Raw genomic sequence first — 24,433 nt, 5'->3', positions numbered from 1 at the left:
ATGAATTAGAATTTAATATGCATATAGCACCAAGCTACTCTCTTAAAATATATACAAACACACACACTCACACCCATACCCACAAACCTTACTAGATAGAATGTGAATCACAGGAACAAATGTAAGGTCCATACTAGCGTCATACAGAGGGCATGTCAGTTTGAAATCGGTCTCTTCATTAGATCGTTTATCATGGATGCCTTTTTTTATGCCCCACATGATTGAGAACCAGTTGGCAAGGATGTTAGCAATTCAAGCATGGTATGGGACATGGTTCAGATGACTTTTAAGGTCCCTTTTCATCCTTTTTTTTTTTTTTCATCCTAAGACTTCTCAACTTTGATTCACCTGAAAAACAGTTATTTCATTACAGAAAACCCTTTACTTTCTCTTTGTTTTTGGATTTTAGAATTCTTCAAAGAACTACTTGAAAATGCAGAGAAATCCCTGAATGACATGTTTGTGAAGACATATGGCCGCTTATACATGCAAAATTCCGAGCTATTTAAAGATCTCTTTGAAGAGTTGAAGCGCTACTATGCGGTGGGGAATGTGAACCTGGAAGAAATGCTAAATGACTTCTGGGCTCATCTTCTGGAGCGGATGTTCCGCCTGGTGAACTCCCAGTACCAGTTCACAGATGAGTATCTGGAATGTGTGAGCAAGCACACAGAGCAACTGAAGCCCTTTGGAGACGTACCGCGGAAACTGAAGCTGCAGGTTACCCGTGCATTTGTAGCAGCCCGTACTTTTGCTCAAGGCTTAGCGGCTGCAAGAGATGTAGTGAGCAAAGTCTCTGTGGTAAGTGTATTTGCTTTCAATGTTTTTGTTTAGTTTGTTTCATTTTAACAGGAAGTTTAGGATAGATAGGAAAATAAATCACCAAAATTCCCCTGGCTCAGAAATAGCCTTCTCTGCTCCTTTCTCCTTCCTTTCCTTCCTCTCCCCTCCTTTTCCCTTCATTCCCTACCCCTTTTCTCCCAGACTTTGTCCTTACTTGTGTACATTTTAGAGCTATAAATAATGCTGTGATGAGCATCTTAAGACATCATTATTATTTTCAGTGATTTCCTTGAGTTCCTAGGAATGGGATGTATGTTCAGTTTGGAGCCTTAACTGTAGAAATGGTTTTTGCTCCTGTGCTACCTCAAACATACACACGTTTGGTTGTTTTGAATGGCTGTGTTTCAGCCTTTGCCTGTATTAGTTACAGTCTAGAAAAGCATTTAATACCCATGAACATATGTTTCCTTGTTACAAGATGTGCTCAGAGCTCTTTCAAAGACAAAGCTTTCAATGACAATTACTGTGAATCACACTGTTCTTGACTTCCGGCTTTGTTTATTGGATTACCTATTGCCATTGAGTTGGTTATGACTCATGACCACTCTGTGTGCCACAGAGTAGAATTGCTCCATAGGGTTTTCTTGGTTGTAATCTTTACGGAAGCAGATCACCAGGCCTTTCTTCTATGTTTATAGGATTACCAGTATAGGGATTGAAATTGTAATATATCACCAGGAGCCAATTAAATGAGCCTCAGTTTCCCCATTTGTCAGTTAGAGGGATTGGACTAGGCTGGTGCTTTTCTATCTGTTTTTTGGAACCAGCTTAGTACCTCAGGGCTGTTGTTGAAACAAGAGTGAAGAATCTTCTAGTAGAGGAGACCCTGCCCTTGCCTCCTGGTTCCACCAGAGAAGCTTTGCTTTCCTTGATTATAAGTAGTTTTGAGTAGGATTTCAAGGGGGAAAAGGTTCTATGGATCCCCCCCCTCCAATAAATTGAAATTTGAAAACTTCTTGAAGGCCTTTCCACCTCCATCCTACAACGAATCAGTCAGTACCAGTGAAGAAACAGAATATACTGGGGCAAAGTTAGCTGCAAGATTAAGCTTAGTATTGTTACCTTTAGGCCCTCAAAGGAAAAGCAAACTTGTTGTCCATCTTTAAAAAGTCTGGAGGCACCAAGACTTCTCCTTAGGCCATTTGGTTGTTTGACACTAAAATGTCAACCTGATTGCTTATCAGAGAGCTCATTTAGAGTTATGGTGACCATCAGGGATGTATTACCCAATAAGCAAGGTACCCACAGGCTTACTTGTTTTTACTTAGTAATCTGTAGTGGACAATTTCACCTGTTTTTCACCACATTAAAAACATGAAATTGTGCACTGCAGATTAGTAAATAAACACAATTAAGCCTGTATGGACCTTGCTTACTGTAAGGTGTGGCATACCTTGTGCCCCTGCTGGCCATTTAATTTATTGTCCAAAACGGTATAATTATTGTCCAACCCAGGAAGTGCTTATTAACATTTATACCCAGACAAAAGTTGTTACTCTCGTGGGAGCCTAATCATTAATAAGCAACCAGGACTGCCCGGGCAGACAAGCATGCCACCATCGCTTTTGTTAGAGGGGAGCTTACATGCACCAGAGTAAGGATACAGAGTCTAAAAAATAGTGCGGTGTGAAAAATAGGTGCTTACAGGATAGTTGATATTAGAATTGGGTGATAATAAGGATTAGTTGATTGGTCCCATTCATTATTACAGTTTTGTTTGTTCCCTCTGTCATCTCTAGGCCATAAGCTGTCAGGAAACAATTCTTTCCTGTATGTTTTCATTCACTTCTCTTCCTTTTGATATTTTCATTGTAAGTTGCAAATATTTGCTGGGGCCTATGAGGGTCAGGTGAGAGAGGGTAGGTGAGAAGGTGATTGTAATAATTAAAGGAATAGTCTGGTTCCTGAACTCCTGCCACCTTCTGTAGCCATTATTAATCTTGGAGATGCTCATGTCAGTGCCCCTAAACTGTGTGCAATTAATTCAGATCAAAGTTCTCTATGTTGTAGTTCTCCTAACACATTTGCCCATTTTCAACATTCCCTTTGGGACCTTTCTCATAAGCTCGAATAGGCAGAAGGCTCTGCTGCATGGTTTCAACGTCGGTTTGTGCATGTGTGTGCACACGCATACATAAGAAAAAAGCAAGGACTAGAAAAGCCCTTCATTTAAGTGGTTTAAAAGTGGATTCTTTACATTAAGCTCCCCCGCCCCCGCCCACTTGAGTTCTAGTGTTGATTCTTGGGAAGAAGGGTCAGGCAGCTGATGCAAACACCCACTTTGTATAGTTGGAGCCACATTAGAGACCTGAGATTCTGGAACCCCCTTGGCAGGGAGTTATAGTGGTGGTGGGATGGGGCCAAAACAAAGACATTCAGAGACAAGTACAGATGCTTGCCTTTGTTCACCCCACCTCCCAGGATAGGGAGGATAAGCAGTTGCTGCTTCCTTCTGGTGCATTCTTCTTGATATAGTTTCAAAATTAACTGAGAAACCAGTAAGATTTGATATTTAAGATTCAAATACTCCTGCCTACACAATAGTTTGTCATTTAAAGTCACAATCAATTTCTAACATTGTTTTTATATGATTTTATTTTATTAAAAAAAGCAATACAGCAGTTTCCTCTAACTTTGTATGATTAAGTTCTTTGAGAAAGTTACTTTCTAAATATATCCCTAAAATTTTTTTAGAATTGCTCTCACGTCTACATTCATTATATTCTCATATCTGCCTAAGAGATATTTGCATAGTTACGTAGGAATACGGTGAATATAAGCTCTATGGCTTAATTTATGTAGAGAAAATATTACTTGCCAATGTAGTTGAAAATAATATTTTATGACTACTGTAAGTGTTGTGTTTGTAATTGGAAGCTTTTTTTAAAATAATGTTTTTGCTACAGTACTAAGCTTCTTGTAGACTTAATGACTGACTAGAAATCCACCCCTTCAACTAGCTGGGTTATATTTTCTAAATTATATAATAATAAGATACATAGACATCAAATCAGTTTCTGAAGGTGCCGAAACAAATTTTATAAAACTATCATCTGTGGAATGTTTCTGTATAGACGTGTGCAAGGAATACTTGCACACTTGAGGAAATACTCATTACATTAATTTTTGGCGTATGACTATCAGTAAAACAGAGCTTTTAATTTAAGGTTCGGTGGTATTAAACCCCCAGAAACCCAGTGCTGTCGAGTCAATTCCAACTCATAGCGACCCTATAGGACAGAGTAGAACTGCCCCATAGTTTCCAAGGAGTGCCTAGTGGATTCGAACTGTCGACCCTTATGGTTATCAGCCGTAGCACTTAACCACTATGCCACCAGGGTTTCCTCAGTGGTATTAGGAAAGAGTAAATGATCTGGCTATCAGAAGAGTATCTCAAACTGAACATGTTGAAAAATCTGTATGATTTATTAAAAAATAGGGTTCTGTACCAGGTTGGGCACCCAAGCAATGTTTTTTCATATGAATTTCTACCCCTGCCAGCCCCCACCCAACTGTAGTTTGCAGGTGGAACTAGAACAACCCAAGAAATGAGCATTCCTTCTTTTGATGCCCAATAGAATAAATTACCTTGGGCCTGAGAAAGACGTTTCAGAGTGGGGAATGTATTTCCTCATTGAAGAGAGCCATCTCACATACTTCATCCACAAAGAGGTCCTTAAAGTCAAATATGAAATGCATCCTGGTTTGGGGGCTACTGATTGCATACTTGGAGATGTCCCCACTTTCTCTCTGAGTGGAATGCCCCGCTTTTCCAGTCTAGTTTTTCAACAAAAGTGTGGCAATTATAAGTTGAGCAGTGATTTGATTGTCACTAAGCCTTTTTAAGGCCATTAACATCAGGCAGCTTAACATACAGTGGGAGAAAGGCCCTTCTTAGCTGAAGTGTACTTGCCTTGCTTCAGGTTTTTTGGGTCCAAGTATCCATTGAGCCACTGAGCTTTGCAACTTAAACTTTAGAAAAGTCCCCTTAATTAGTAACAGATGGCTGCAGAATCCCCGGGTGCTACACATCTTTGTATCACTTATCCCATCTTTATTTGTCAGGCTTCGTGATATATTTCTTATTTACCTGCTTGTAGCAGCAGTTCTGCCTGGAAGGCTGAAGTCTGTTGTGGTCTTTCAAAAATGCACAAGTGGTTACATGCACCATGAAAATAGCTCCTATGCCAAAGAGAGCTGCGTTCTCATGGTTTCAGTTAACACTGACTTAATGGCACTATGTCTACACCCGTACCCCAAACTACAGAGACTGTGATTAGCCTTACCATCTGTCCTGTGCTGGAGACCACTGCCATCACCCCCCGCCCCCTTCATTTCTGCCTCTCCACTCTGCTCGAACACCTACAAGAGTACCCCCAAAATGATGTTGCCATGTCCCCACATTTACATTATAAATGTAATTAAGTATAAATACATTATGAATGTAAAATTTTAAAATGGTCAATACAAAAAGCTTTCAGGAAGCAAAATGGAGACATTCATTCACTCTTTAACATTAGTTTTCATTCACTGCCCTACAGGCTGAAAATGCATAGCAGAAAGTGAGAATCAAGCTCGTTGGGGTGGGGGGGGATGGTAAAAGAGTGGGAGATGTCACAGTCTGAATAAATTGAAATGACATCCTTTCAAAAATAGAGTGCTCTTCAAGGAAGTTAATACACAGATGCTTCGACTGTTAAGTTATAACTGAGTCTCATCATTTAAGAGAAAACAAGACACACTTTCAAGTATTTCTGCAGCTTCAGTTTGACCTACAGCTTGCCCACAAATATTCCTGAACGAATCTGAGCTTATTCCATATATTTGGGTATATTTTAAGAAGTCTGTTATCAGAGAAATAATTAGGGACTGCTGGTCCTCCTTTCCTGGTGTGTATGCGTGCGGAATTCCAAAATAGTTAGGAAGCTGTTGAGTAAACTCATCCTACAGCAAGTTTGGGTTCCCTATCTCTTTCTCTTACAGTGATTTTGGGAAAGACTTCCTGTTATTTTTATTGCATGCTTATGTTACCAAGCAACAGATAAAAACGTAGACCTTGTCTGTTTGTTTGGTACTATTGACTGCAAAAAAAGAAGAAAAAATTGGCTACAGCAAATATATGTTAGGAGCTGGAATAAACTAAAAGGGAGATGTGTTTTTAACTTGAGTGCAGCATGTCGACTGCCATCACCCTAGTGTGGCTTAGGGCTCGCTCTGAAATGAAATCCAGGCTGCGTGGAGAGTTCTGCTCTGACATTTTTCTTTTTCTTCAGGCTGTTTGCAGTTGTTTTTAATGTGGTGTTTGGAAAATGCAGGTTCTTTGGTAGAAAGCCTCAGTCTATATTAAAAGAGTCATTGCAGAGAAAGGGACTGCTCTGCAAAGGCTTTTTATAGCGGAAATGGTGTGCAGATGTCATGTTACATGTGTATCCTGAGGAGGGCAGGAATGAGCATTTTAAAAGAACCTTGATACATTATATATATATATATTATTTTTTCCTCATCCCTGTAGCACTTCGAATGGATTTAAGGACATAATCCTGACTCCATAAGTCATTATTGTTTTATTAAACCACATATCGTCTCATCCACGTTTGTAGTCAAATATTATTCCACATAAAACTGTTGCATCCTGCGTTGCCCTTAAACAGAAAAATTCATTTGTTCAGCAAACTTGGAAAACAGTAAGCTCTGAGTGTTGTTCACTGTTTACGGAGACTATGGGGCAATGGAGAAGGACCAGACCCCTGTGCTGCCCTCAGATTTCCCACAGTCTGTTAATGAGAAGAAGCCATTTAGAAATCCGTCAAGGAAGCTGAATACACATGGCTCTGGAACCCTTCTGCTGGGCTTGAAATCCTGGCTCTGTTTCTTAATGCAAGGCTTTGTGGGAATTCCGTAATCTCTTTGGGTCTCTGCTTTATCATCAATAAAATGGGATGATAATACACACCATGTACGATTATTTTCGGGCTTAAATAAGTGAATATATGTAAAGTACTTAGAACAGTCTATAAATGTCATCAGTAGACAAATAACTCTGACATGGAACAAAATGTTCTTTTGAATCGTTACATCAAGACCTTCATGATCCTGAAACCATACAAGCTAGGTAAGCATTTCTTCTTTGAGGCCATTAAACCATCCTTTGTATTAGTGGTTCAAAGAGGCAAGTGCGGAGCTCACAGTATTCCTTTTCCTGTTCTTTCCTCATGTCACTTGGAGAAGTAGTTATCTAATCTCTTAAGGTAGGTGTGCTAAAAGTGGCTTTTGTAAAAATCAGTCCCTACCCCCAACCCTAGCCCCAATGATTCTGGAAGCCACCACTTACATCTAAACAAGAGGAAGCTATCTCAAACGTTAGTCAAGAGCTGTGTTCCAAAGTAGCAATGAGATTGATCATTTTAAGTGACATGGTATGCCATTGAGGATAAATATATAACTGAGAATTCAAGGAAGGCCCTTGGAGTGTAGTTACCCTTTTGTGAATCGCTGTGTGGCATGATCTACCACCTGGTCTTGGGTCTTCTAGAGTAAATCTATTTCAGTAAATAAGAAGCTATTTGGGAATTCAAGAGAAGTAATTGACTTTGAGGGCTACAAGGGAATAGAGTGTGAATTAACTTGAGTTTCTATTCATTATAAACAAAGCTCCAGAACAAAGTATAACTTAGTCCATTGTTATATTTGGTTATGGGTGAAAGGCTTGCCCTGGCTTGGCAGAAAGAGCACCCACCAGTGCCCGGTGTATTACTATGTGACCACAAGAGTCACCACTGGATCCAGGAGATATTGGACCTTGACCAGAAACTCCAGGAGAGAATTTGAATTGAAACACCGTATTATTGTTTTGCCTCTTCCTTGTCGCAATGGCATGCCTTTGGCTCTTTTACCAACCTATATTGCTTCTTATTAAGATGCCCTGGAAAATTCCAAAAACAAGTAGCTATTTTGTTTACCCACTGGGATAGACCAGAGTCAAAAGATACAGCTAGTCATTGGCACTCTGGGTCTGCCATCTTGAGCTTGGTCAGATTGCTGAGGGTGGGGACCTCTGTGGAGTTGAAGTATCACATGGGACTCCTAGTTATCCTATTTATTTAGATCTCATGGCTGTTTAAAAACCCCTTCTCTTTTAATGGCCCACAGAAATCACAGCCTCCTCTAACTTGAGACCAGAAGAACTAAATGATGCCTGGCTACCACTACTGACCATTCTGAACAGGACCACGATAGAAGGTTCTAGTTAGAATGGGTAAAAAATGTAGGTCAAAATTCTAATTTAAAAAAGCAAAAACAAAAATAACAGAATTACTGGTCTGAAAGAGACTAGAGGAATCCCTAAGATTATTGCCCTAAGACACCCTTCTAACTTGAAACTGAAGCCACTCTTGGAGGCCATCTCTCAGTTGAATAATAACCCCCTCCCACCGAAAAAAAAAAAAAAAAAACTACCCATTGCCATCAAGTGGATTCGAACTCATAGTGACCCTATAGGGCAGAGTAGAATTGCCTCACAGGGTTTCCAAGGAGCACCTGGTGGATTCAAACTGCTGATCTTTTGGTTAACAGCCGTAGCTCTCAGCCACTACGCCACCAGGGTTTCCAGCCAAATAATAGGCAGGGCTATTTTGTTCTGTTGTGCATAAGTTCACTATGAGTCAAAACCAAGTCAATGGCACCTAACAACAACAACAACAATAAAATGAACAGTAACACCCATGAAGAATGTGCTCCTTAGAACAATCAACTATAACAACATAGAACAATCAACAATAGAACAACCAACATATACCCAAAAGCAAAGATGAGAATGCAGGGAGGGGCAGGGAAATCAGACTAATGGAAACGGGGAACCCAGAGAGGAAATGGGGAAAGCGCTGTCACATTGCAGTGATTGCAACCAATGTCACAAAACAATCTGTAAGAATCGTTGATTGGAAAATTAATTTGCTACATAAACTTTCACCTACAACAGAATAAAACGTTTAAAAAATACCCTCCTGTTTATGCCAGGGCTTCATCCCATTCAAGGGATTTGCTTCCTAGGTTCTGAGTTCCCTTCATGTGAAATCTTTTACGTGGTGGTCTGGTTAGTGCTTGTGAGACAAAAGGCAGATTTTCCCCAACTTCAGTGTTTCTTCTGTCCTGTCTCGTCCCAGTTTTCTTATAACTTCCCCATCTCTCTTTTAAGTTCTGGTCTTATTTACTGTTTTCCTAGCACGTTATAGCCAAGTTCCTTGTGATCATTTTTAGTAGTTATACAACAAATCCTGTGCAGCGCATGAGCCAGTACTTAGCCAAAGAACGAAATGGAAAAACCCCGCCAAACTAAGCTTCATAATCTTCATCTAATAAAACTCTCCTGTGGTGTTTAGTGTTCTGTGTGTTTATACAACTTGAGCCTCCATTAGCATATTTTAGGAGACAGTACTATAAGGTCTCCTGCACAAATGATTTGACTTGCATTTGAACTAAGACTACAGTGGACTGCTTCTTAGACTTAAGAAACAAAAGGAAATGGGGAAGGACTTCTTGGGGGCAGGGGGAAATGTTTCTTGAGTATAAGTACCTTGAGTTTAAAGTGTTTGCTCATTTCTTAAATGGCTACAACATGTTGGAGTTTCTAGAACAGGTTATATATCCTAAAATAAAAATTCTTACTTCCCTTGCTTCCTGTTCCCAAATACATCCTGGACTAACCCCTGACACATAGTAGGTCCTCATTAATTTATTTGTTGATGTTAGCTTTCTGCATCTCTTCTTGCTAGGACATGGTCTGCTCTTAAGCATAATATTCAACAAATGCTAACCTCTCCCCTGTGATTTTTTTTTTAGTCATTTACATAGCTCTTTACCGCGCTAATAAAATCCAGCCAGTTAGCAGTCTCATCAATATGGAACCCAACTAAAAATAGAGACCAACCAATGTCTAAGATTAGAGTTTCCTGTCTTCTGGGAAAACTTTTTGTCACAAATGTTTGATCAGGTGTGGTACTGGAATCAAAGGTAGCCGAGTGACTGTCAGTAACTCGCTTAATCTCTCGGGCTTCAGTTTTCTTACTTCTTAGATGTGAGCACTGTAGTCATGCTCTCTAAGGCCCTTTCCAACTCTAAGACTTCTATAATCCTGTGGGCCACTTCCTCTCTGCAGGCCTGTTTGCTCATCTGTAAAATGAGGGGGCAGACATGTATCAATGTCCCAACAACCTGTGACTTTAAAGGAATGAACTTTGAGCTATCCAGAAAGGCCATTCCTCCAGGGTGTTGGTTAGCCAAGATTTTACTGTACCTTAATACAGAGTTCAAAGGACTAATTTCGTGCCTAGGAAAACATTTGGGACTGTTTAAAACTGTGGAAAAGTCCTAATTATTTGTAGGGAATGTTGATTTCACTGTATACACTTACATCTTGTTAGAGATCCCATCCCCCCGTTTAAGCTAGGGTTCTGTTTGGAATAGGAGGGTGTGTGTGCGTGCATCAGATAGGAGCCTGACAGTGTTAACTTGTGCTCCTAACAGTACTAATCCCCTGTTCCTGTTCCTCAGGGCACTGTTGATAAGTGGTATCTAAAGTAACCCTCCAGAGCAGGTGAAGTGCATTGCTAGGCTGCCCCGCATCCCAGCATCTGTTCCCTGCGGTCATGTCTGCTTCAAGAAGTCCATGTTTGCAGAATTGGTTTGTACTGATAGAGAAGAATGTGCTAACCCTTTGATACTGACCCAAAAGAGGAAAGTGGGGCAAAGAGAATAAGAAGGCAGAAGAATTTTTAGTTAGCTGCCAGAGTGTCCTACCTATCCATGAACCTTTGTAAACACCGATGGAAGTGAGTGAGGATGGAATCAGTTCTAATATGCCTGAGACGATTTCTGTTGAGAGGACTGGTTTTGTTGTTGTTAGGTGGTATGGAGTTGATACCGACTGAGCACCCCCATGGGACAGAGTAGAATTGCTCTATAGGGCTTTCTAGGCCATAATCTTTATAGGAGTATATGGCCAGGTCTTTCTTCTGGGGGGAGGGGCAGGGCAGATGGGTGCCTTTGAACCACCAAGCGTTTGGTTAGCAGCTGAGTGCTTAACTGTTGTGTCATCAGGGCTCCTAGAGAACTAGGAAGATGAAGCTCAGTCTCATTTCTCTGCCATCCCAATCTGACTTCAGGGTTGCTTTCATCCTTGTCCCTTCCTCTCCTCATGAAATCTTCATAGCTCCTTGGATCCCTGGGTCCTGCTAGATGGTGCCTCCATTCCTGGCTGGTGTTCAGGCCCCTCAAAAATCTTGCCACACATATACACACCTTTCTATTCAACCTTCTTTCCCATAATTCCTCAACTGCATTCTAGGATGTCATAATATGCCCTGCACACTGTCTTGTAGGTTTTGTTTATTTCATTTTCCTACCTTGGATGCTCTCCCCTCATTTGACCACTTGAAAGCAATGCCTTCTTCAAAATTTAACGGAAGCCCTCCTCTTTGATCACATGTTCCCTAAGCGTGCCAGGCTCACTGCCCCCAAACCTTGGAAGGCCTCCCTGTAACCCAATGTCTATAGTTATTCCTAGTCTACCTTGTAGAATACATTATCTTTGGCAGTGCTCTTGGCACAGAACAGAGTGCACATTAGATGGCTCTCTAAGCCTTGAGTGTGTTTGTGTGGAGACGGGGGGGCAGTTAAGTTCCAAAGGGCTGTCCATGGATTTGAGAAAGATGTGCATGTGTTCCAGTCTGGCAAAGACAAACACAGTGATGGGCAAGGCCACAGCAGGCTGGGCCTGGAGGGCACATGCAGGCAGCCTCTGTGGCTGCATCTTGTGTTTCACGGTGGGCTTATACTGGAAAGTTATTTGTAAAAGGACTTTGAGATATTGAATAATGTAAAATGAGTATGAAAGGGAGAAGTGAACGGTGGGAGCTCCCAGGGGAGGAGATATGTCCAACTTCATTGTTTAAGGTAATGCATTGTTCCTTCCCACCTCCCTTCCCCTCTTAACACACATTGTCAGTGTATCTAATTCACCTTCTCTAGACCCAGGTTTAATTCCCAGCCGGTGCCCATCAAGTGCAACCACTCTCTGTCATTGGAGGCTTGTGTGTTGCTATGATGCTGAACAGGTTTCAGTAGAGCTTCCAAACCAAGACAGACAGACGAGGAAGAAAGGCCTGGTGATCTACTTCTGAAAAGCAGCTAGTGAAAACCCTATGAATCGCAACAGTTTGATCTGCAGCCATTCACAGGGATGACGCAGGACCCAGCAGCTTTCTGTTTCATTGTGCATGGGGCTGCCATAAGTTGGGGGCTGACTGATGGCAGCAAACAGCAGCAACAACAGAGGCAGACCTGGCTTGCTAATTGTGGTCAATTGCAACTCATTCTTTTGTTAAATTCATGGCCAAGCCTCGAATGTCACCTTTATAGACAACTTCTATTCACAACCCACCTCCACCACCTTTCTCTTTCTTCTCACACATCAGGTAAACCCCACAGCGGAATGTACCCATGCCCTGCTGAAAATGATCTACTGCTCCCACTGCCGGGGGCTGGTGACTGTGAAGCCATGTTACAACTACTGCTCGAACATCATGAGAGGCTGTTTGGCCAACCAAGGGGATCTCGATCTTGAGTGGAACAACTTCATAGGTGAGCAAGCGATGAGAGTGTTTGTCTCTGGAGATGACTCAGTTTCAGGCTGCGCGGAATGTTATACTAGCTATGAAAAATCCTGTTCGTGATTTAGTGTTTGCTGGTGTCTTAACTATGCTCAAGGTTCGTACCATTCTACACGCAAACGTTCCCCTGGAATTAATGGCGGCATTTCTGAAGACATTAAACACAGTGATGACCAAGTTTTAATAAGAGGAAAGTGCTTTTTTTGATATTTCCCCCCTAAAGGGCAGTTTTAGTTATACATCATAAGCGTGTATCCATGTAGGTGCTGGAGTACAGCTGTTCCTGAGCTGTGGAAGTGGCTTTTAAAATGTCTTAGCTGTTGCACTGCAGCCGACTCTTCTGCAAACTGGCCAGATATTCACTTGGTGTTTGGGAAAGGTGAAAATCTGATGGTGGAAATCAGGGGTTCTGCCTGTGCAGAGGATTCAGCCACCCAGGCTGCTCTGGTGCAAATGGAAGGACGTTTACCATGATAATTTTAGAGGTAAGCGTTCCCACATGTCCCTTCCACCTAGAAAACCATGACTGGAACCCAGACTCAGTGTAAATGTAGTGGCCAGTCTTTTACAGAGTTAATTATGATTTGTGAACAAGGTCCTTAATTTCAATGTCTGGTCATCAGCTAACTTGATGCCTCCTGGGTACTTATCTTCATCCTGAGCCCTCGGGCCATGTGCTAGTGGGTCCGCACATATATACTAACAGCTCATAACACCCAACTCACTTTTCTCCCCATCCCTCAGCCTCACTTGCATAATTTGTAGAATTTGAGTTTCTTTCTAAGCACCTATTTTTCACTTACTTTGTCCACATCGTGGGAACGTGCATGCAATTTGCTGGCTTGTTTCTGTTTTTTTTTTTTTTTTTTTTTAGGGTTGCGGGGAGGTGCGGGTTGGGGAATGCTTTCTAGTCTGCATGAGAGCTAATTACCATATTAATTCTGTTTGAAACTGCATCAATAAATTGGCTTCAACAGATTCTTGAGAACAGTGACACACGGGGCGCAGGGGTGGGGGTGGATGTGAGTATTAAGCACAATTCGGCACAATTGTAGCCTAAATAGCTCAAAGATAGAAGACCTGAAAAAAACCATCTACACACAGAAAAGCAGAACCCCATGAAAGGGCAGGCGTAATACCAGCAAACACACACACATACACCCCTATGGTACATCATGCCCAACGTGAATGGGAGGGCAAACCATTGCCGACTCATAGCGACCCTACAGGACAGAGCAGAAATGCCCCATAGAGTTTCCAAGGAGCGCCTGGCAGATTCAAACTGCTGACCCTTTGATTAGCAGCCATAGCACTTAACCACTACACCACCAGGGTTTCTGAATGGGGAAACCACAATTTCAGAAATATTTGCAGTACAATCAAATTTAGCAGAGACTACAAAAAGGTAGGAGGCTGATCTGGTTTTGCTAACTTTTGCATAGACACATCAGGAATAATGTGAAGAAGGGCCTGTCCCTCGAACTTACTATTCCATTATCCTAACATGTCCAGAAGAAAGGTTACTAAAATCCTCATAACCTGGCATTAAAATATAAATTTAATCTATATACTTTTCCAAGAGTTTGCAGGTCCATATCGACGGCACTGGGACTGGGTTGGATCAAATCAAAACCATCCTCTGGCTTGCTTTCTTAATGCTCTCAACCATCTCCTCTAAAACAAGGCAGGTTTCATTGTTGATGTGATATTTTTTAAATTACACTTCTTATCTTTGAAGAAACAAAATTAAACCCAAGTGGACATTGATAGAATTTCGGCATCAATTTTCTCGTTATTTGAAATGATACTTTTTGCAGGGATAAAGTGTGTAACTATATCCAAACCTTGTTTTTAACATCATGGGGCTAATCTCTATTTTCTAATAAGCTGGTATAAGAGACTAGGAGTAATAGAAGACATTGTTAATCTCCAGTGCATTTTCATGAAATTTTTACCAGGGTTTAATTAATCTGCTCTGAGGTTGTAGAGTTCCATCCTAATTTACATGTCACTGCTATGCTTTCTTTTTCCCCCTCGTCTTTTTCTTTGCAAGGAATTTTTCTTTCCCTTTAAATGACTGCAGTTAATGAATGGTCAAGGACTTTCTTTCCCCCTTCTTTACATCAGATCTTGGGGTTAAGTTGGGAAACTGCCTTTTGTTCTTGAAGTCAGGTTGTCAGGCTGAAGATGTGCATTTCTGATTCTTGGCAGCACAATGCAAAATCTCGAGTGAGCAGGGGAGGCTTTGTTGCTGGGGGGTGGGGGGCGACTCAGTGCACTAAAATGATGCCGTTGGACTAGACCCTTTAAGAGACCAAGGATGGGTTTTTCCAACCTGCCTCCTTGCTGCAGTTCCCTCCCTTTTATCTCTTTCAGGACATCTGTATACTGCCACAAAGTGTCACCCTTTAGTAAATGTTGAAGTTTTGTCAACCTTTATCAAGATAGATCCAAATAGTACACCTTGTCCTAGACAGTGTAAGCAATTGGTTATATGAAACCAATTTAAGTTCAAAAAATATAAGAGATGGCCTCACCACCACTACCAACACCACCAACACCAAAAAGAAAAAAAAAAGCTCTGTTTCTGAAACATCAGAAGGGAATAACTCGCTTAGGTGCAGCTTGTTCTCCATCACATACATAGCTGTGTTAACATTAGTTTGACTGAGAGCCAACCTTTTTAATGTCAAATGTTGCTGCCAGCAGGGATTGCTGGCGGGGACACCAGCCAGTTCCTGGCAGGAGGTAGGAGCCAGTCGGATATTCCACAAATAAAAGACTCGTGGCCTAGATTCACCAAAGGAAACAAAAACACCGACCAACCATCTTTGAATTTCTCTTGGGGCTTCTTATCAGGGCTGGCTGCTGCCACGGAAAAGCCCGATTGATAGCTAATCATGACTTTCCCCAGGGGTTAGAGGCAGCTTTGGCTCTCGGGCTGCAAGGAGAAGGCCTCTTCACTCACATTCCTCAGCCGCGCAACATGCAACGCCATGGCACCGGCCTCAACAAAGGCCCGACTTCACTCTCCATTCCCAGGCCCTGGTGTATGGCCGGCTGACTCAGAGTTTACAAAGCCACCAAACAGCCAGAAGAATTGGGGTTTATGTTGCCTTTCAGTCTTTCACATATTAGTGATCCGGCCTCTCCTCGCCGCTAGTGGAATAAGTAGTTACAAAATGCAGTGTTTTTTTCTTGTTTAAACCTCTGCATTTGGGTGGTTATTATCTATCTATTCATAATATTTTTATTTGGAGCAAGCGACTTCCTCTCAGCTCTGAAGGAATGTGCTTTCTGTACAGCGCTGCGCCTAAGCTTTGACAATGATAAACACATTTAAGTTGTGCTCCACTTGTTTACAAAAGTCTCCTTTTGCTAGCACTTCAAAAGCATTTTTTTTTCTCTCCAGTACAATGGTATATTCATGCTGGCAGCCTTTACTTAGAAGGTTGAAGCGTCACTTTATTGGCGTTTACCACAATGCCATCTGAAACTTCATTTGTTATTACTTTAAAAAAATTGCATTTCACGGAAGTCTATTTGTGGTTTGTGACATCGGAATTGTAGTTTAGAGAAATGACCCGGTGCTTTAAGATGCTGTATTGCATTTGTTCTAGGTTGAAGGTGAAAGGTTGATGACCAGATTTGGTTTCATTGATATGTTGATGCTGAAACCCCTTCCCACTAGAAAGTAGCCATAAAATTTCAGCAGTGGGCCTGCGCCTGCGGTGTTCTTTGAGAAGGACACACAACACAGTGTTCTGGAAACTAGTCCTTATTTCTAGAGCAGTCTTGGATTGCCTGAAAGCAATGGATAACGTGGGGCTAACTCTGCCTTCTCTTGCTCCATCTTAAGCACTGATGTGTAAAGGGGGAACATCAAGTTTAAATGTGCACTCCTTGTCATTACTGAAGCATCTGTTTCTTCATTTGGGACTGCATTTCCAAGTAATTTCAAATTTTGCACAATAGGTATCAGGCAAAAATAATATAAAACTTTATAATCCCAACAACCATATATGGCAAGAAAATAAGTAGAGTATATTTTGATTGAGGGATTTAATGCTTACTGGAAAATGGTAGACTCCCTCCCACATTGAAAAGTAAGTTGCAGTACAATGTACTTTTAGTGTCCTGTGTCTTGTGTTATCCTTTCACACTAATGAAAATAAGTGGGGTAAGATGTGTGTTTTACCTTCAAATACATCGAGGCCCTTATATGTAAAATTGGGAAGTTTCTGTTAATACGAAAATCATGTTTTTCAAGCTTTCATTATTTCAAAAAGTCATTTGAGTTCCTAAGAACACTTTCATTTGTGTTTTCTAACTGTGCATGCAAGGATCTGAAAGGGTTTCATTAAAAAAAAAAAAATGAAAGGAAAGAACTTGTATGCCAGGATTTGAACTGATTTTTGTTGTTGATGCCTGTAAATGGAACCTGAAATGAAAAGATTCTAGGACGTCTCTGGGAGAATTGGCATGTTATTCAGCCTCCAGCCTTAGGTTTGTCACCTGGGGGCTAGCTCAGAGCCTTCTAGTGACAGCCGCTGACACGCGTAGGAATGAGTAATCCGTATAATGGAATGTTCCTGGTTGAGGTTCCTAGCCGTAGAACAAAGCATTCATCTGGCGTTTTGCACTTTAGAGGGAGGTACATCGTGACTAAATGCACTTGGGTGTAATGGGAATAGATGTAAAAACATGACTCTGTTATGATGCCTGACTTCCCCCACCTCTACCCGCTACAGGAAACAATGCCAGTAAAATAATCAGAATGACTACCCAAGGCCAAGCTAATGATTTACTTTTTATGCTGCCATATTTTCCCCCGAACCTCATGTTAGATGCCATGCTGTTGGTGGCGGAGAGGCTAGAGGGTCCTTTCAACATTGAATCGGTCATGGATCCCATCGATGTGAAGATTTCTGATGCGATCATGAACATGCAGGAAAATAGCGTGCAGGTATCTCAGAAGGTAATGAAGGCAGGAGACTGGATAGAAGAGCTGGAAGCCCCTTCCAGCTTGTGCTGTGATCCCCTAATATGACCACACTTACTCCATTGCAGGTTTTCCAGGGGTGTGGAGCCCCTAATCCCCTCCCAGCAGGCCGGATTTCCCGGTCCATCTCGGAGACTGCCTTCAGTGCTCGCTTCCGACCATATCACCCTGAGGAACGCCCGACCACCGCGGCTGGCACGAGTTTGGACAGACTGGTGAGCACTTTGGCAGGAATGGGCTGCTTTGATGAAAGAGAACTGAAAACATTTGCACGAAATGAATTCTTAGTTGGCAGGCTTACAAGTTAGGGTATTTCAGTTAAAACTCTTCAAGCCAATGATATGTGTACATCAGTAGTTCTGCCTTTTTCATTTTCTAGCTCTGGAAGTTCATACACAGTCAAGGAAAGGTCATGCAATAAGTCTGATCTGAAAAGTTCCCTTTCATTTCAACGTATTTTTACTGAGTATCTACTATGTGCCCATCGCTGGGCCTAGGAGGCTCAGACGGATAAGACAGGTCCTTGCTCTCAAAAGGCTCCAACCAAGAAGGAGAAGCAGATGTCCTTACGAAATCATGTAATGCAGTAAATGCTAGGATGGAAGAAGAGAAAGAAGATACATATACATTCCTTTAGACACTGTACCAGTCTGAATAAATGTAGGGAATATTAGTACAATAGTAAGAAGGATCACAAGGAGCCGGGGTGGCATAAGCAGTTTGCGCTTGGCTCCTAACCAAAAGGGTGACAGTTCGAACCCACCCAGTGGTTCCACGGGAGAAAGACCTGGCAACCTTTTTCTGTAAAGATTACAGGCAAGAAGAACCCTATGGGGCAATTCTACTCTATAACATATGAGGTCACCATGTGTCAGGGATCAACAACAAGAGGGACCACGGAAGAGAAAGCCTGAGGAAGCAGGGGTGGATAGGGAGAGAGCAATGATAGGCAAGTTTCACAGAGTTGTTGTTGCATGCCATTGAGTCGATTTTGACCGTGTAAGACAGAGTAGTCAGCTGCCCCGTCAGGTTTTCTAGGCAGATAAGCAGGTCTTTTCTCCCGTGGAGCCACTGGTGGGTTCGAACCACCAATCTTTCAGCTACTAGTCAAGCACTTAACCATTGCACCACCAAGACTCCTATATATAAACTTGACCTTTACTGTAACAGCCTTATGAGAAGAGACTGTGTGTGTGATCATTGTATTTGTGAGGCAGAGAACTTGGTTGTCCTTCAGACAGTAGTTATTATGAGGAGGCAGAGTGGACATGGGTATAGGCAAATCCTTCAGGGCTTGCATTTTTAGTATTGCTTCATTTACATGATGTTATACTTTTAAGTAGAAAATTGATCTGTGTGGTATCTTCTGACTAAAGTTGAAAATGACTTGCGTATTCCTGCATGTCATGGAAGTGAGAAAAAGGCCCATCTGTTGGTGATTTTGTATTGTTTTACAGAGCTCTCTTTTTTCTTCACTAGGTTACTGATGTCAAGGAGAAACTGAAACAGGCCAAGAAGTTCTGGTCCTCTCTTCCGAGCAATGTTTGCAATGATGAGAGGATGGCTGCGGGCAACGGCAATGAGGATGACTGCTGGAATGGAAACGGCAAAAGCAGGTCGGCCTCCTGTCAACAGATTTGCAATAATCGCTCCCTTCCCAGATGCTCGGGTGACATTCAGAGGGGGTTCTCTCAGTGGCCAACTGAGGCATCATTAAGCAGTTCCCAGTGGGTATTAAGAACATGGAGAACCCCTGGTGGCACAGTGGTTAAATGCTCGGCTACTAACCAAAAGGTCGACGGTTCAAACCCAGCAGCTCCAGAGGAGAAAGACCTGGCAATCTGTAAAGATGACCGCCTAGAAAACCCTGTGGGACAGTTCTGCTCTCTCACATGGGCTCACTATGAGATGAAAATCAACTCGAAGGCACCTGACGACAAGTAACGAACGTCATGGAAGGCTTCTTGACCTTATTGAGAATGGTTTCTGCCTTAGAAATATTGTGAAGGCACCCAGCTGCTTGCAGAATAGTTCTGGGTCGAAAATCTGTGACAGTGTCATATTTTGGGATTAGGGCTACAGCTAGAGATCAAGCTGTTCCAATAGTGTCATTATATTTTTGAATATTTAATACCTGTGGTCCTTGGTCCAATGGCCTGGCCTCCTAAAGCAACATTTCTCAAATGATCTTATCCTCTTATTTGAAGGAGCCCTGTACCTCTCCCTACACAGTAACTTAGGCAAGTACCTGCTCTGGCAGCATTTTCCTCTGACCCACCAACCTGTGCAAAAGGTGTAGCTTTCCAAAAGGAAATTGAAGAAATAAGACATACACACAGGCAAAAGAAAAATAATAAGAGGAGTTTACTAGAAGTTGTATAACTTCCAGATATTTGTGCCCAGTGGAAAATACTAGCATCTAGGTATGACTCTACTAATCGTCAATAACATTTTGCTTTACTGATCATCCCTCTGGGGTCATTTCTCATGGCAGGTACCTGTTTGCAGTCACAGGCAATGGATTAGCCAACCAGGGTAATAACCCGGAGGTCCAGGTGGATACCAGCAAACCGGACGTGCTGATCCTTCGTCAGATCATGGCTCTTCGAGTTATGACCAATAAAATGAAAAATGCTTACAATGGCAATGATGTGGACTTCATTGACCTCAGTAAGCATTTGTGGTTTGAAAGTACAAATTGTTCTGGTATGCCTTGTGATGAGCACAACTGGAATGAACTCTCTCTTCCATATTTTAAAAACTAGGTGATGAAAACAGTGGAGAAGGAAGTGGAAGTGGATGTGAGGATCAGCGGTGCCCGTCGGAAGCTGAGTACAATGGAACCAACCACTCTGGCAATGAGAAAAAAGCAGCCGACAGCGCTGGTGCCCGCCTGGAGGCACAGCCCTACCTCCTCCCTGTCCTCTGCATCTTGTTCCTGGTCATGCAGAGAGAGTGGAGATAATTCTCAACGTTGGAAGCAGAGCATTCATCGTCAAAGAGTGGAAAGGCACCGGCTATCACTTTTATACCATCCTAGTGACTTTTGCTTTTTAAATGAATGGAAAGTGTTGTACAGTTTTTACTATGTGGCCACTGGTTTAAAAAAAAAATGCTGACTTTGTTTTTTCTTTCAGTTCTGGGCAAGGACAAGGGACTTGTACATGAAGTTGGTCCCTGCTCCCCCAGACTCATGTTAAACGTGGCTAACAGTGTAGGTACAGAATTGTAGTTAGTTGTGTATTTGTGATTTTATCACTCTACTGTTTGTTTGTTGTTGGGTTTTTTTTGTTTTGTTTGTGGGTTCCCCCCCCCCCATTATGGGCTCACCTTGTTTCTTACAAGAAAACCAGGGTCCTTTCGTGGCATGTAACATTTACGTATTTCTGAAATATTAAATAGCTGTACAGAAGCAGGTTTTATTTATCATGTTATCGTATTAAAAGAAAAAAGCCCAACAAGCAGTCAAATTTCCATTTATCCCTGTTATTTTAGTTGCCTTATCTGGAGAAAAGTGGGGGTGGTTTTGTTTTTTTATTATAATTATTAAGTTAGGACAGAATGTGAAGGCACAAGTGGCTTCTGAACCACTTGCCAGATTGGATTCAAGCATTAATACAAGAAGGTTATGCTTCATTTATAGCTGGTTATCAGAAGAGACTGCAGACTGCTCGTTTAGTTGGGTTGAATTACATAAGCTAAAATCACACATAGGTCTGTATCTTGAACCTGCTTATACTGAAAGTGTGTAGCCCATTCAGGAAGATTCTGGATACATTTTCCCTCAGAAGATCTAAGGCATTTAGGAAGGCCCAGGTATTTACATATTCACACTTAGTTTGGGGGTGTTTTTCTTCTTCTTTTTTTAAACCAGGCAAGTTAGCAAGCCACTGTGTGCTGGTGTTCATGTCCACACTGACCCTCTTTGCATTGGTATCCCAATAGCATAAGTGACCAACAATCTCATTTGGTCCCCTTTATTACTGTGGTCCACATTTCAAACCCAGCCATGTACAGGCTGGAGCTGTCTGGGGGCTAGCCAGAATTAGGGTACAGCCTGGGCTTAGGAAATTGCTATCAAACTCATGAGTGAAGTTTTTGTCTGTGCATCTGTGTTTGCATTTGTTTTTGGATCCCAGTTGTTGTTGTTTTTAAGAGATTCTGAAGTGTCTTAGTTGAGTCTTTGCGTTGCCCCACCCCCTCTGATCAGAAAGGCAAAGGGCTTATAGTGGTTTGCAGCTGTGCTACCCTGTCGGCCAAGGAGCCCACGTGGGAGAGAACTGGGTGTCCAGATTTTTGCACATGTTGTTGTTGTTGTTTTTTCAGGGGGAGGGGCGGGATGGGGATAGGTAGAGCCAAGAAGACTACATCTTAGCGGTGACCCCTAATTAGCCACTTGGGTGAACTGGCAAAAGCCGTATCTGTTGTCCCAGGGCAAAGACTAACAACTGCCTTGGCCCCTTAGGAAGCTTTCTTTGCATCCTTACCAAATGACAGCTCATAAAACTATGAGAATGTAACGAATCACATTAAAAGGTGTTACCAAAAGTCCTCAGACTAATTCCTGTAAGTCTCTTCCTGCTTTTAGACAGCCATTATGTTCCCAACCAATTCTATAGAAGCCAAAACCCACAAAGAGGTTGTTTTTGTTATTGTTGAAGCTTCAGTTGTAAGAGTAATCCTCTATTTTTATATTGAAACATAATTACTTGATAGCTCAGGGTCTACGTTTCGTTCAACTTTTTACACCGAATTCTGCAGAATGGTCAAAATGGAATATTGGGGGCAGTTGTAAACAGAGGCTTAATTTTATTGGAAGTAGCCAGTTATTTATTAAGGCATGATGTTAATAAAATAGGCATATTCTGGCTGGTGTGTATGAGTGGTCTTTTTTTTTTTTTTAAACAAATCACAGAAAACATAAAATTGCAAAGGCACTCCGTTTATTATATATGAGGAAAAATGGATTGTAAATAGCTAAGCTGCCTTGTGAGACCTTGGAAATGTGCTGATGTTTAGTAACTACCTCAGTTGTGAGGAATTTCCTTTTTAGCTTAGACTGCGATTACTTTTACGTGGTAGAAATGAATCTGGTCTCCAAAATGTGGCTCTAAGAGTCCATAGACCTTGTTAGATTGTTTTTAATTTAAAACCTTGAACTCTGCCCAGCTGTTTTCTTTCAGTCAAGTTCTCTAAACCAATAACATTTTCCGAATTAAATATTCTTGAAGGTTCTTCTGGACTCTTACCGATTTGTTTTCTTTCTTTGCATTTTTTCTTGTTACCCTTTTATTATTTAAATTGTCTCCTTCTTTTGAACTTGAACTATGAAATAAACAAATCAGATTTTTCCATTCAGGTCTGACTGAATAATTCTTGGCTTCTAACCAGCTGGCAGACCTCCCCCCACAACAAAAAAAAAGAAAAGAAAAGGAGTAATAAAGACAAGTTGAATGTTTTAAAACCTTAAGGGTTCAGAGCATGAGGTAGAATAAAAGCCTTGTTAGGAGAGGACCTGACTTTTTCTAAGTCTCAGTAGTTTATGAAGGGTTTATGTTTTACAGAGTCATTTATAAATTATTTTTCTTTCAAACACTTAACGTACTCTGTACCTCAAGAAAATCATTTTAGGACCCTTAGATTTGTATTTCATTTTGAAATAATAATTAGCATGTATTATTCTGATACAAGAAAAAAGTGCAGATAATTGACTTGACGTTTTTAAACTTTAGTTACTGAGTGTTAGTTAACCTAACAGTTTACATGAAGTGAAAAATTGTCGTTTGTGATTACAGAACCAAAATAAAACAGGTAGGTAGTGCTACACCAAACTCTGCTTTCCCGTTTGTTTTGGCAGGGGGTTAAGTCACAGAATGTGTCTATTTGGATAACTAACGGATAGTGAGTTAATAGCAATACCTACTGGGGGGGGGGTGGGTATGGGTGTGTTTGTGTGTGTGCTTGAGAGAGACATCTCACTCTCAAGCAAATGTCAAAGTACCAAATACAACTTTCCAATGTTTTTGAAATAAAAATCCTCTCAGAAAATTCCTCCAGTTTACAACTTAATGGAAAAAATATAACTATACATTCCGTGATCTACTTTATAAATTCAGTTCCTACTTTTAAACTCCTAATTCTTTTCTTCGAAGAATCCATTTTATTTATGTTAAAAATACCTGAAAGCTGAGATATGGCCACAGAGGAATTCCAGTCTATCGGTAAAGCAAATGCCATATAATATTTATTTGTTTATTTTTTAAAAATTCGGTAATATACTGGCAGAGTTTAAAAACCAAAACATTTATAAAGGTATGCAGTGAGTTTTCCCCCCATTTCTGTACCCATCTGCCCAGTTACCCCCACACCCCAAGTAAACTGTTAATAGTTATGTTTTTTCCAAAGTCTCTATATACATATCAAGCACACGTTGAATACAGATATTTCTTTTTTTCCCTTTTTTCTTAAACAAAAGGTAGTATATTATGCCCCATAATATCCCATTTTTGTAGGGTAATTAAAAAAAATACCAAACAGGGGGCCCTAAAGATACAGATACATACTAAGTTTAGGATTTCTATTCTAAAATCATGGCTTCTCAGTGATACCACATTTGAGTTTTTGCTGCATTTGGGCCCACAATAGTCCCTCAGTGGCACAGACGGTTAAGAACTTGGCTACCAGCCAAAGAGTTGTTGGTTCGAAACCACCTAGAGGTGCTTTGGAAGACAGTCCTGGTGATCTGCTTTTGAAAGATCACAACATTGAAAATACCATGGGGCAGTTCCACTCTGCGCACACGGGGTCACCATAACTCAGAATCAACTAGGTCGCAAGTAATGACAATCTAGGTAGTCTAGGAAGAAAAAAAAAGACATTGAAGGAGAAGCAGTTTGACATAATGCTATAATCCCCACGTGCA

The 24,433-nt window shown here is 41.4% G+C and overlaps 1 protein-coding gene across 2 annotated transcripts in view; it reads left to right on the top strand.

Annotated features, from left to right (window-relative positions):
* Positions 1-22,865, top strand: part of GPC4 (glypican 4) — a 115,513-nt gene extending 92,648 nt beyond the window's left edge. For both annotated transcript variants that reach the window (XM_003420844.4, XM_064277596.1), the window contains exons 3-9: positions 410-801; positions 12,315-12,480; positions 17,357-17,487; positions 17,580-17,726; positions 18,991-19,127; positions 20,006-20,181; positions 20,277-22,865. In XM_003420844.4, coding sequence (XP_003420892.2) covers positions 410-801; positions 12,315-12,480; positions 17,357-17,487; positions 17,580-17,726; positions 18,991-19,127; positions 20,006-20,181; positions 20,277-20,476 — 1,349 coding nt within the window. In that variant the 3' untranslated portion in view covers positions 20,477-22,865. The remainder of the gene's footprint in view (positions 1-409; positions 802-12,314; positions 12,481-17,356; positions 17,488-17,579; positions 17,727-18,990; positions 19,128-20,005; positions 20,182-20,276) is intronic.
* Positions 22,866-24,433: the final 1,568 nt, after the last annotated feature.

Source organism: Loxodonta africana, chromosome X (genome assembly GCF_030014295.1).
Source record: "Loxodonta africana isolate mLoxAfr1 chromosome X, mLoxAfr1.hap2, whole genome shotgun sequence".
NCBI lineage: Eukaryota > Metazoa > Chordata > Mammalia > Proboscidea > Elephantidae > Loxodonta > Loxodonta africana.
Note: the sequence above shows the minus strand (reverse complement) of the source record. Positions and strands in the feature narration are given on the sequence as shown.